Source organism: Rhinatrema bivittatum, chromosome 5 (assembly GCF_901001135.1).
Source record: "Rhinatrema bivittatum chromosome 5, aRhiBiv1.1, whole genome shotgun sequence".
Lineage (NCBI taxonomy): Eukaryota > Metazoa > Chordata > Amphibia > Gymnophiona > Rhinatrematidae > Rhinatrema > Rhinatrema bivittatum.
Window position 1 is genome coordinate 297,253,914 of NC_042619.1, and position 13,818 is coordinate 297,267,731.

General features: G+C 44.0%; 1 protein-coding gene across 3 annotated transcripts in view; it reads right to left on the reverse strand.

Moving 5' to 3' along the window:
* Window positions 1–13,818, reverse strand: part of SLC4A5 (solute carrier family 4 member 5) — a 161,716-nt gene that overhangs the window by 96,598 nt on the left and 51,300 nt on the right. For 2 of the 3 annotated variants that reach the window (XM_029604158.1, XM_029604159.1), the window contains 4 exons: window positions 8,115–8,275; window positions 6,639–6,794; window positions 5,447–5,530; window positions 3,671–3,726 (listed from right to left, as the gene is read on the reverse strand). In XM_029604158.1, coding sequence (XP_029460018.1) covers window positions 3,671–3,726; window positions 5,447–5,530; window positions 6,639–6,794; window positions 8,115–8,275 — 457 coding nt within the window. The remainder of the gene's footprint in view (window positions 1–3,670; window positions 3,727–5,446; window positions 5,531–6,638; window positions 6,795–8,114; window positions 8,276–13,818) is intronic. The other variant, XM_029604160.1, reaches the window with a different exon arrangement.

Consider the following 13,818-nt stretch of genomic DNA (forward strand, 5'->3'; position numbering starts at 1 on the left):
GCCTTGGTGGATAACATGAGTTATCTGCACTGCAGTGCTGTAGGCCAGCCACAGTCCCAGAAAGTCTCTATGTAGTGTCCATGTACAAAGCTTGTTAATCCATGATATTTGCATGCTCATGAGTGTTACCACTGGTTCTCTAGTGCAGTGGTCCTCAACCTTTTTTTGGCCAGGACACACCTGACAGATGGTTCTCACATGCGTGACACACTGAACATGTGACCATCACGGGGCTAAATGTAAACATGCACTCTGCATCCACAGGAATCCCCTCAACCCTCAGCAGTGACTGCAGAGCAGATCTAGGGCATTACCCGTACAACTCACCATACAAAAAAGATATTCTGGTTCTGATGACATCTCAGTAAAAGCAAAAAAAACTTCCTTTATTACTAGGCACAATAGCCTTCCTTATGAAAAGACAGTAATTTACCACTAATGCATATCCTATTGAGAAAACACATCAAATAAGATTGATACAAATGCCTACATGCTAGTAAAATACCTCACCTCGGTCACACACCCAGAACTGACCTTCACCAAGTACAGAAAAAACACAAATTATAAATATGGAGACAGAAACTGGAATGGAAAAACCAAAAAGGCCACTCTGCATGCAGTGCAAACCTGGAGAAATGGAAAGAGAAATATAGCACCTAACAGACTCAGGATTTGCAATAATGCACACAAATTAACTCGCACAAAGTTACACCTGTATTATGGAACACACTCAAACAGTAACAACCCTATCTAAGAAACACAACTATTAAACCAGGCCCTAAACACTAATACATTTCCATTTGGGAAAACAGAATAAGCCAAGCTGCTAAAGAGCCCCACACAGAAATAATTGTAAAGTTATACTAAAAATGTTACAAAACAGCTGCTGAACAGAATAATATTCAATTAAACATTCATAAAAATTATTAAAACATGTCCAAATATCAATAAAATATTTCAAAACAGCAGACATCGCATAATACCCAATAATTAAAATGGCAGTCAATCAAGAAAAATAAATTTAAAAAGCCACCTTTACTTACCCTCTCCAGCAACTCTCCTACTCCTTTCTCTTCCAGGCCAATAGCACTCACCAGAAGCAGCAAGGGCTGCTGAAGCTCTGTCCTCAATATTCTTCCTTAGTGCCCACAACCAGGCACTCACAACACACACACACCCCCAATTAGACCCCAGGACCAGTCTCGGTCTCTTTCACACCAGTCATCTTCCTGACCAGTTTCTCGCTCTCACACAGAAACACATCACCTTCCTGACCAGTCTCGCTCTCTCAATCACACTCATGTTCTCTTATATACAAGCTCTCAATCACACACAAAAGCTCTCGCACCCATTCACACCAGCTCTCACCCAGGCTTCCATGCACACCCACACACAATCTCTCACCCAAGCACCCATTCACATCAGCTCTCATCCAGGCTTCCATTCACACCCACAGACACAAGCTCTCACCCATGCACCCATTCACAACCACAGACACAACTCTCAACCATGCATCCATTCACAGATACAAGCTCTCACCCAGGCACCCATTCACACCATCTCTCATCCAGGCTTCCATTCACACCCACACCCACACACCCACACACACACACACACACACACACACAAGCTCTCACCCAAGCACCTATTCACACCCACAAGCTCTCACCCACACCTACAGACACAAGCTCTCACCCAGGCTTCCATTCACACCCACAAGCTCTCACCCAAGCACCCATTCACACCAGCTCTCATCCAGGCTTCCATTCACTCCCACCACACAAGCTCTCACCCATTCACACCCACACACACAAGCTCTCACCCATTCACATCCACAAGCTCTCACCCAGTCACCCATTCACACCCTCAGACACAAACTCTCACCCAGGCACCCATTTACACCCTCAGACACAAGCTCTCACCCATGCATCCATTCACACACAGACACACCAGCTCTCACAAAAAATAACTTCTTCCTTCACTGCAGGGATGGGCTCCAGTTCCGCCACGGCTTTAATCCGGCGGGCCTTCTTTTTTCGTTGCCACAGAGATGGGCGCCTCAGTCGGAGGTCGGGTTTTCCTCTTCACCGCTAGGGGGGATGGGCTCCCGTAGCGGCCTTGCACCGTCGGGGTCGGGTTTTCCTCTTCACCGCTAGGGGGATGGGCTCCCGTAGTGGCCTTGCACCGTCGGGGTCGGGTGTTCCTCTTCACCGCTACGGGGATGGGCTCCCGTAGCGGCCTTTCACCGTCGGGGTCGGGTGTTCCTCTTCACCGCTACGGGGATGGGCTCCTGTAGCGGCCTTGCACCGTCGGGGTCGGGTTTTCTCTTCACCGCTACGGGGATGGGCTCCCGTAGCGGCCTTGCACCGTCGGGGTCAGGTTTTCTCTTCACCGCTACGGGAATGGGCTCCCGTAGCGGCCTTGCACCGTCAGGGTCGGGTTTTCTCTTCACCGCTATGGGGATGGGCTCCTGTAGCGGCCTTGCTTCGTCGGGGGTTCTACACTGCCATTCCTCCCACCCCACTCCCGGGCTATGCCATGCCTGCCTCACCGGCCAATCAAAGGCTTCCTCCCTTCTTCCTGCTCTCACTGGCAGGTAGAAGGGAGGAGGCTTCCGATTGGCCTGTGTGGGGGAAGGCAGAATGAAGGAGGCTTCCCATTGGGCAGTGGGGATAGGAAGAAAGGAGGCTTTCAATTGGCCTGCAGGGGCTGGAAAAAGGGAGAAGGAAAGTACAACGGGATAGTGGGACACGGGGAGACGCGACACACCGGTTGAGAAGCGCTGCTCTAGTGGTACTGTTAATGCAAATATATCAGAATTTTTAAATATTATGTAAATTATCTCATTATGGGATGTACTATCCAGTGTTATAACTTCCAAGGCTTAAGCTGGCCTAGCTAGTCCGCAAAATATAACATAATCAAGAAGGGCCCTGACTTCAACGGTCAGAGTAACAGATAAGTATGAAAACAATTAGGTGTGAAAGCTTGCTGGGCAGACTGGATGGGCCGTTTGGTCTTCTTCTGCTGTCACTTCTATGTTTCTAGTAGCTGGTGCATGTGCGAGTGATGCTCCATCAGTATGAGTTGTTGAATACTAGGAAGGCTATGAATGGATTCCTTTTAATAAAGGTGCTGCCCTTGGCAGGAGAGGTAGAATAGACAAGTGTTGTCTATAAATGACCTCTCAAGGTGGTGGTTCTGGGTTTTCCAGAGCTATGTGTTTGTGAGGTTAACAGTTCTGAGATTTTGCTTTTCATTGATAAGATGTTCTGATTTTCTCAGGGAAATCAACAAAAAAAGTTAGAACTCCAAATCTAGGCATGCACTATGGGCAAAACAAAGACTCGATCAGCCTGGAGTGAGGTGGGTACAGTAGAACTTTCCAATGGCTTAGAAAATAAGTAAAACAGGCCTTCCCTTGGTATGATTAGAGACAAAAGGACCCACTAGTGAAACACTAGTGTGTAGGTTCCCTACAGTAAACAGTAATGTGTAATATTTCTCTGTACAACCAATGCAGCCTAATTCATTGTGACGTTTCCATTCCATTCCTCTTTGATGCATGCACTGTCCTGCAGTTTACCATGGCCAGTTTTCCTCATTACATTAAACAGAAACCTTTGGTCCAAGAAAAATCAAAAGGACAAATGAACTAAAGGCTAAATACCTGATCTGCACTTGGAGTAACAGAAATGTCGTTCATGCTCCTGCTTTGTGCATGCCCTGCAGGAAGAGAGAAAGTGAAGAACAGTGGTGTGAACGCTTCTTGGGACAGACTGCTCTCTGCTCATCAGCCTTAATGGATGGTACCAATGCTGTTCATTTTCCCTCTCCCCTGAAACAAAACTGATCATGAGGTATTTGGGATGCCAAACTGAACGTGGTTAAGACTGCCGGATGGCTCCAGGTCGGCAGGGATAGGTTGAGCCAGTCCTGGTTTTTCATCTCCCCCCCCCAGCTTCTGAATGCAATTGTGGTGAATCCAGGAATGGCTGGGAAGGAGGACAGTGCAAGGGTTGGGAAGATGAGGGAGGGTGGCAGTCAATATGGAAAAAATAAAAGGGACCCATCCAGAGAAGTTAAGATCAGACCACGTACGCAGTTCAAGCTGCCCTGAAAATAAATAATATTTTAGTCTTTTAGATTCCGGTATTCACAGAGATCCTTAAACCTGTGTTTTACTTACATTTTCATGGAATATATCTATTGAAGATTTAGAAGAAGAAATGATTTCCTTTAGTGTCATAAACCTAGTGTATTCAGTAGATTTGTTCCCTGCACTTGCCACTTCAGTGCACTACAGTTAAATAAGAATGAAAAGGCAGCATGACCCTACACAATACAGGATGGGCAATCTGGTTTTGCATCACAGATCCAGAATCTATTCATCGGGCTGGGAGTGCTTTGGCTGGCAGCTCCCATAGTCTAACAGAGGATGTCTTGGAAATGGTCATTATAGTGACATCTGCTGGATGACTTTGAAACAGCCTCAGGGAGTATCTCTGCCTGTCCTCGGCCACAGGGACTTAAGCAGCTCTGGCAAAGCTTTAAGAAGATGGGTAGGGACCATACAGGTGGACAACGATCTCTGTTGGCCAAAAATGGAAGAAAAAGAACCACTTAGGACGCTTCCCTTCTTCACAATCACATGATTGAAGACCATTTGCCTTTGCTAGTTTTTTCCTACTTTAGAGAGTCCATGAAGTGAGCTTACAGAAAATGTGGCTGATATCATGTACATGGCTTGCATAGACTACTTGAATAGAGCCAGACAAAAGTATCAGGAGATGGTCACGGGGGGGGCGCGGAAAAGTAATGAGACACTTAATATAACTTCTTGTAATGTTTCTGATTTTGGGTTTGGCAAAGGTTATGGTTTTCAAAGGCTGATCACAAGAAAGGCCCAAGGAGGCTATAGCTTTAGGAGGTAATTTTAAAAGGAATTACATGTGTATATGTAACAAACTAATGCAGCAATTTAAAAAAGCCATTTATGCATGTAAAGTGCACTTATAAAAGAATATTTTATGTACAATTCATTGGCATATATTACAGCAATTTTCAAAAGCCCATTTACATGGATAAAGTGCATTTATACATGTAAAACCCAATTTTAAGTGTACACATGCTTTTTAAAATTACCCTCTTAATGAGCATCCTTCTAGATCTATCTCATGTCCATAGAACCCATTCTACTGCTTAATATGTATGGAACCCATGACTTCTGGAATAATCATTGTAAGCTAATCTGTGCAAATCTACCTAGTGTCATGTGATTGTCTCTGTAAAAGGATATTTCACTTATCTATCCACTTCTTTTCACCTGATATAAAAAATGTCAATGAGTTCATGGAAAATAAATATGGCAGATGCTGCAAGCTGGCAATGACTCTCCCATGGTTGGGTGGATGTAGAGGGCAATGGTAACTGTGAACTGACTTACGTAAGCGTCCATAATTGGAATTCTGCCTCGTTCTCAGATCTTCAGTAGAGCGGTGAAAGCTGGTCCCAGGAGTGGTACCTCGATCTAGATAGGATTCAATAGACAGAAAGAAATTAAGAGTACTCAAACTTTTACTGTCTGTCAATGAGCAGTAGGACAAAGTGTGTGAGAAGAACTGTGGTTTGCTGGTTGGAGGAGTAGACATGAGCATTGGGGAAATATTTGGACTCATTAGTTCAGATGCTAGCTCTGCCTCTGTGTGACCTTGGGAAAGTGACTTCCTCTATCTGTGTAATTGGGTGACAGCAACATTTATTTATTTGAAAGTATTTATCTTTCGCTTATAATAAACCAGCCGTGTCAAGTGAATTGCAATTAAACCATAAAATTACAAGTGACATTAGTCCTATCCCCTTATGACACTTTCATTCTGATTGGTTATCAAACTTCATAGTCAAACCTTTCACCCCAGAATTTTTCAGACGTGACCTACACTGGATTTCTGTTCTTTGTTGGTTTTGCAAGATATGACCACATCTAGGGGTATGCTAGTTTTTTTCAATGTTTAATTCATATGTATGATTTTCTAATGCTTTATAACCATTCTTTTGGCCTCAGAAATATTAGAATATTGAAACTTTTTTCCCCAAGCACAGTTCTACACTTTTTTTTAACTTGCGGGCAGCCTTTGTCATCTAAAATGTTATTTATTTTTTAAATTTCAATAAACCACTCTCCTGCAATTTACCTCCAAGGCGGTGCTAGCCCACTGGTGAGGAGGTTTTCTGCAGGTTTGGGAAGTGGGAAGAAGGAGAGGAGGTCCATGGGGAAAATAATATAAAGTAGCTATGCAATTGATTCAGGCTTGAGGATGTCAGTGTATGTGATGCCATTTTTACTATCACAGCTAGTATGGATTGATCCAGTATGTGTGGGTTCATTCAGGTTTTCTTAGGACACATCAATTTGGGATGTGTTGACCCCTTGGCACATGAGGATATGGAAGAGTTCTGGAGATGCCTAAAGCTTCTCTTCTAGACTTTGGTCAGGAAGAAATCTGAAATACCTGGTGAAATTTAGAATGGAAAGGTGAGGAAGAGGAAAAAACGGAGATAAAACAAAGCCAAGGGTATCGTGAAAATCTATCAGCATATCGCGAGACCATTCTGTGCCAAATATCCTGACAACTCACTTGGGTTGGAAGAGACGGACTTCCCAATATCCACCAGGGACCGATGGATTGGTTTCTTTGTCTGATGGCGATGTTTTCTTAGAAGCACGTAACAGATCTTCTCTCTCAGTTCTGGATTAAGCAGGCCATCATCTATTTGTCTTTCGATGATGTCATCTGTAAAAATAATTTTTAACTCTATTTTTCTCATCTTTTATATTCCCCATTTTCCCAGGTGGCATGCCAGGAGGATCCACACACTCTTGTTGGTCTCTTTTGTCAACTGGGGTTGCGGCAGGGAGAGCCTTCTCTGGTCTCAAGCATAGCACGCCAACTCAGCTGGGGCAAGAATTAAATTTTTAATGGGGAGAAAAAGCCGTCCAGTTACAGGAATGAAGGTCATGATGTACGTGAAAACTTCCACTCAAATCATTGCACATCTCTGGTTCACTGACCTTGAGGCTGAATCAGTCAATCTGATTGGTCACATTAGCCCTCTTTTATGGCAAACAAAACAAAGATGCCTGATTTGCATATCAATCATGCAATGGAATTCCCTCCCATCCCACTCCACCCAGCCCCTATGTATAAATGCAGTCCCAGAGATAGGACACAGCAAATGTGATTTACGTGAACTGAGATGTAAAAGTTTAGGGACAAAGTGATCTGAGCACCTGCAAAGTGTTGAGTGAAAAGATCTATATTGATATTTCCCTGGTCATGACCAAAACAATGGCGTCATTAGTCCATCACACTACAGATTTCTGCACCATCATCCCAGAAAGTGTTCTAATATTATACAAATTGGAGACCTGGTAGAGCATTAATACCGGAAAGATATGTCCTAATTGATTACTGGTAAAATAGGGACTTTGGAGATTATAGTGAACAAAGTTAACCAGTTTCTGAAGTATCAGTCATCAAAATTTACAAATACAATACTCTCTCATTATATAGAAACACATGTAAATTAATTTTGTTTTAACTGAATTTACGTTTTGAGACCTAAATTTGGTTTCTGAAATGGAGTGCACTCTAATGGAATATTGTTAAAACAAAAATGTACAAAGAGCTTGAAAAGTAAGAGTCAAGAAATGACAAAATAACTGAAAATAGTATGCTACATTAATTTATATCTCATGGGAAGTACTGCGTTTTGTTTGGTTTTTACTGAGGAGCATTATAGAGATGCCTCCTCCCTGGATGTACATGGGAATGCGCTTCAGGTTTTTAATGGAAGTCAATGAGTAAATAAATTTTGATGTATGGAACTTTGATATTCAGAAAATATGACGGGAATTTCTCTCTCTGCATATCAAGAGACTGGATGTGTTTGCATCCACTCTTTGCAGTTGGCGTCTTCAGGATGAGGTAAGGCTCTGGGCATTGCCTTGTGTTCTCTGACCGCCTTCTGTAAGGAGAGGAGGCATCTGGTGTAGGCCCAATAGCTGACACACTTGAAACCCTTAAGAGAAAAAGGCCCATGTTGGCTCCTACCTATAATCTGCGGCAAGGAGTAACCATCCAGGTCCAAGAGCACAGTCCCCGTCTGCAGACACGTGCGGAGCTCAAACAGGCTGTGCAGGGATAATGTGGCGACATGGGGCTTACTCCACCTCTCGCCTCCTTCTTCCACTTTCTCCTCAAACTTTATCCACCTGGAGCCAGATCAGAGACTCGCCTGTGAGCGCATGTTTTTAAAAATAGCAGAAAGCCCAATACAATGTTTACAGAAAGTACTAGAGTTAAATCCTTACAGGAACATTTTGCTTCCACTGTCGCAGGGTGCTGAGGCTCAGATGTTTAGAGCTAAAATATAACAATATGTGCCCAAGGGAGAAAATAGCTTTTTAGTAAAGAAAACATTTTTCCTAGTTTAATTTTTTTTTTTTTTAACTCTCCATGACATGTGGGCTTTCTTCTGGGCCTGGTCTATCTGTTGCTGAGTGCCAAATCAGGAAGTGGCTGGGACTCAGCAGAAGCTTGAGATGGTACCAGGAAGGGAGCTTGCAGTTCCTAACATAGGGCTGGCTTGAAATGACAAGTAAAATAAGTAACTCTTCTTGAAAGTTCATTTCTGTTTCTAAGAGTGCGTAGCACTATAAACATCTTCAATTCTCATTAAAGGTATGTCCCATCAGCCAGTACTTGTGGTCCACTCAAGCACCCTTTGTCAAGAAGCAGTTACAGCTTCCGGAGAATTCCTGCTTTTTTCACCTTGTCAGCGTGGCAGCTCGTTACATTCCTCATCCCAGTCCAGATGAGGAGCAGAGCTAGAGGGAGGCTTCTGATCAGCCCTGGCTTTTTGAGACATTTCTCTCATCTCCCTTCCCCTGTCTCCGGGTACATTTTGGTATTATTGTTATTATTATAGAGCACACACAGGTGTATGCAGCACTGTCCCTACTCCTTGGACAGCCAGACAAAAACATGCAACTAAATAAATAAGAGGCTCTGAGTTTAGACTTCAGGTGATGACTGAGAAGACTAAAAGTAGGTGGGTATCTGTAGTGTTGATGCCCAACACTACAGATACCCACCTACTGTAGATCCTGTAGAAGCAGGATCTACAGATCCCACAGTGTGCTGGGATAAAAGGTCAAAAAAGCCAGGACTGATCAAATGTTTCTCTCCAGAAACTGGGTGCTATGGCAAGGCTGCTACTAGTAGGGGCAGTTTTATAATGAGGCAGGGTGAGGCGGCTGCCTCAGGTGGCAAAATTGTGAGGCGGCAGAAAATGCACCCCCAAAATACCCCTGCAGTGGCTGCCTCACTTTTTCTTGCTTAATGCTAGTAGGTGGGGTTCTCACATCCCACCGACAGGATAAAGGAAGACCATGTGGTGGCAGCAGTGTACTTGATGACATGCTGGTTGGGTTCCCACTCCCCATCAGCAAGAAGATGACCCTGCATGATGCCGATGCACCAAAATGATGTGCTGGCAGGATTCCCACTGCCTGCCAGCCAGAAGACCAGCCTGGCTGCTCCGGATGGTGACTAATGGTAGGAGGAAGAAAAAAAGAGGGGAAGAGGGAAGGAAAGGTAAGGGGTGTGAGTGAGGAGGGAAGGGAAGGAGGTGAATGACTAAGAGAAGAGGAAAGGAGGGAGGAAAGGGGAGTGAATGAGAGGGAAGTGAATGAAACATTGGGGGTGGTAGTCAAAAAAGAGGGATAGGAAAGGGAGTGAGTGACTGAGAGGAAACTGAATGTGTATGAGTGAGAGTTAAGGGAAAGAAAAAGGAGGGGTGAGTCAAAAGGAAGTGAGGGGGAGGCAAGGATAAGTCAAAAGGGAAGGAAAGACAGGAGGTGTGAGTGAGAAGGGATGCAAAACAGTATGCAAACACCCAGGCTCCCATTCTCACACACACGCACCGGGGTTCACCGCAAATCCCTTCTTTGCCACCACAGGAATGGGCTTCCGTGGCGGTCTTGTTTTGGCGGGGGGTCTTCCATGCTGTTTTGCATCCCTGCGGGACCCTTTGAACTCCTTATTTCATGTTCATGAGACTTTGGGGAGTAATAATGATCAATTGAGCCACCTGGACTTCCTCACATTCAACCTGGAGATGCCAAGCTATGCTATTACTTTTGTCACATGTTTAATTACTAGTTCTGGGCTTCTGTCCCTCTCAACGTAGCCGGAGTGGCGAAACAGGTCCGTACCGGGGGACCTACCTGTATTTCATCTGCATATATCTATTTATTAAAGACTGATGTTGCTTGGCACCTATTATATTGATTGATTCATCTTTTGAAGTTCAAAGATCCGTACGCCTTTTGGCGCAATACTTTCATGTAAAATCTCTCTTTTGGGGCCAGGGAATTTAAAAATAAATGCATAATTTTTAATTGTGTGAGGGAAGGGCCGGAGGGAGGGGAAGGTTGACTTAGGACTGTAAGGTTTGTCTAGGATGCCTAATACCCCCCTTGTATTGGCCTGAAAGAGTGCGTTAAACACAGATCTCTCATCATTCACCCATCTCCCAATTTCCAGGGGATGGATTCTGGGGAAGGGTGGGAAGCAGGTGGTAGAGCTCCCAGGAGTGTGTGACAGGGTTACCGGTTTCCTAGGAATATTATCACTGGTGCTCTATCTGCCACTTCTCTGGAAACCCTGACCTCTGCATTCCCACTCCCAGCATTTCAAATCATCAAAAGGGCCAGATTCCACGTGGGAATCTTCCACCTTGGCCTCCTCAATGATTTGCCATGGGTGGGCGGGTGTCCTCACCTTCCTTGCACCAGACAGCAGATTGCCTGAGCTGTCTCTGGTCACTAGGTCAACAAGTGTCTCTGTACTCCTGTTCAATATGTTCTTTCGAGCTCAGTATCTTGAACTCATTAGTTTTCTTTTGTTTTATTGGTGTTGCTTCCATACCATGAAGGTGTTTTGGGCCCAGGATTGGGTATTTGTAATTCACCAAGATAAAGAGGGTTATGAAACCTTTTTCACGTATGGCAGAAGAGCCCTTGGGGGGGGGGTGATATTAAGCCACCCAAAGGCATAATAACTGCCCGTAAACTACATGGCATGGTTTCAGACTTGTGGTGCAGGTCACCCTTAATCTAGCAAGTAGCCCTACTAAAAATGACCTAAGGCCTTTTTGATAAGATCGCATTAACAGCGCTCTCAATCCAGCCATATGCATGACTGGTACTCCCTTGTTTGAATTCTGCATAGTATATTCTAGTTGCCAGAGTGGCTCACATGATAAATTCAAGGATGTAGACTGTAGAGACTTGTCACCTAGAGGTAAAGGGCTTAATGTGAGCTTAAGTCATTGGTAGCCAAAAGCCAACATCATCTACTATTTATTGACCACTGTGAAAGAAGCTGATGTCTTTTGTCAGCCCCTTTGCACTATATCCAGATCACTAACATTAGTGTGATGCCTGCCCACCATGCTGGCAAGTCTCAGCAAAGAGGATTTCAAATATTGCATGGGCCAAGACCCAGAGCTACCTTCTTGTGCCCCCCACGCCAGGAACGCTATTATACTATATAGTGCTTGTAAATTTGATTTAAATTGAATTGTATTCTGCTTTGAGTCAATTCTTGCAAAATAGGTATAAAAAATAAACAGAGTTCAGGGATGCTGCCAGGGCTAAGTGGTGCTGTTTGAATATTTGGCCACATTGAGCTGCTGCCACTTGGCTGGCTACGCAAGGGGTAGGGTGAGGTGTTATGTATAGTTAGCTGGATAAGTCTAGGACAGCTATTTGGCTGTCCCATAGTTTGCCGGATAAACCTTACAGTATCTGGCTAACTATAAGATAGCCAGATACATTCAACAGCGTGTCCACACCACTAAATACCTCAGCCAAGTTAGTCGGATAAGATTATCCAGCTTAGTCAGACAGAGCCTGAATATTGGACTCTTAGTTACAGGGTCTTTCACCATACTAGATATTTCAAAATTAATTGAATGAATAAATATTATGAAAATATGCTTTTTAAGTGCAACTTTTTAGGCTTTTAGAGATCAGTCCTGTGATTAGGGCAAATCCCTTTTCTTTGTCCAAAAGTACCATTTCTCCATTCTCTCTCCTTGTAGAAAATCCCCTTTTCTGAGAAGTTAAATCGTGTCTCTCATTCTTGGCTTTCTAGTAATAAATGACCACATGTGTGCTTCTCTTTGGGAAGTCATCAAAATTCTGGCTATGTCAAAATTTCCGAAAGTGCAACTTGTGATTATTTATTTTTGTATCTTTACACTTTGATTTTCTTCGTTCATTTTAGGTTTGTCCCTTATTTTCTACCCATCTGCGGCAGCAAACAGCCTTTTGCCTGGCGCCCCAGGCCACTGCTCCCTAGGGTACCGGGTATGCCTGGCCAAGGTTGTGCAATGGCCAGGAGCGAAAAAGGGGCGCTCCAGAGCGCTCATGATGTGTGAGGCTTTTTCTTTTTACACGCAGGAGTAGAAAAGTTCTCTTAGAAAGATTACACAGGACTGCATGATTGGCATTAGGGATTCCAGCATCAGGAGAAACAGACAAAGAAACACTACATTATAGCACTAGTCAGGAGGGTTTTGTTTTCAGACCTTTTATTGGTTTTAGCCCATAACTGTAATTTTCAGCAGCCTCACAAAAGCAACTTTCATCTGAACTAATCCTATTCATTCCTGAGCCATGCCTGTGCATTTATTCCTTTTATAAAAGTACAGTATTATGTTCCCCTTCCTGCTGTTCCTTTGAGACAAATTGCTGTTTTTACTCATTCCTTTCCCTTCTCTTGCTGATTGTACCAGTCTACTGCTAGCTTAATAAAGTAATAGGATGCGGTAGGTCTGTGCATACATAAGAGATTAAGTAATCAATTAAAATAAAAAAAATACATGTTGCCACCCTTGTCATTGCCATAGTGCCCAGAGGTGATTACATTTTAGGTTTGTGCACAGGGAGGAGGTTAAGTGACTTCCCGGGGCCTCCAGTTTCATAATCCTATGGTATTCCACAAGCCATAGAGTTGCAAGGAGGCGTGGCACTCGAGTGGTCAGTGGCCTGGTTACAGCCAGAGGAAAAACCACATCGGAATTCTGGCTGTGCTTAAAGTGCTCTTTATTTACAGTGATTTTAAAGACACACAAGTGGCAGCAGACAACAGAACAGACTCCTTGAACTCAGGCAGTTTCTAAGCTGTAAGTACAAGCAGTTTACCAACCTTATGGGTAAGTCCTCAGTCAGAACGCTGGAACTCCATCAGCTCCCCAGGGCCCGTCTAACCTGTCTAGGCCCTCAGGTTTCATGCTCAGGTGTTGGACTCCTCCCTCCTCCCAGGATGCTTTGGGAAGCCCAAGCTTAAAGAGGACCGGGAAGGATATCTGAGCCCGATTCTTTAAGGTAGATTGAGGGAGACACCTATACACTCCCTCACAGGAGGTCTCAACAGCTTTAGTTCATCCAGAAATTCAATAAGCCTCAATGAATAGGTGGTTGAATTTAGCATAATAACATAGCAGACTGATGACAGAAAAAGACCAATTTCTCCATTCAGTCTTCTCAGCTATTTAAGTTCACACTGCTTAAGATGTACCCCAGCTGACAGCCATTGAAGTTTGACCAGTTGTAGGATATCATTCCTTGTCCAAGTCAGTGTTTGTCAGCTTCCTCCTTGGTACTCTTAACATTTTGGGTAGATGAGCTTGCAAGATCCCATATTTAGTTCTTCCCCAGCACCCCTCATTTTCCGTGCTTAACGA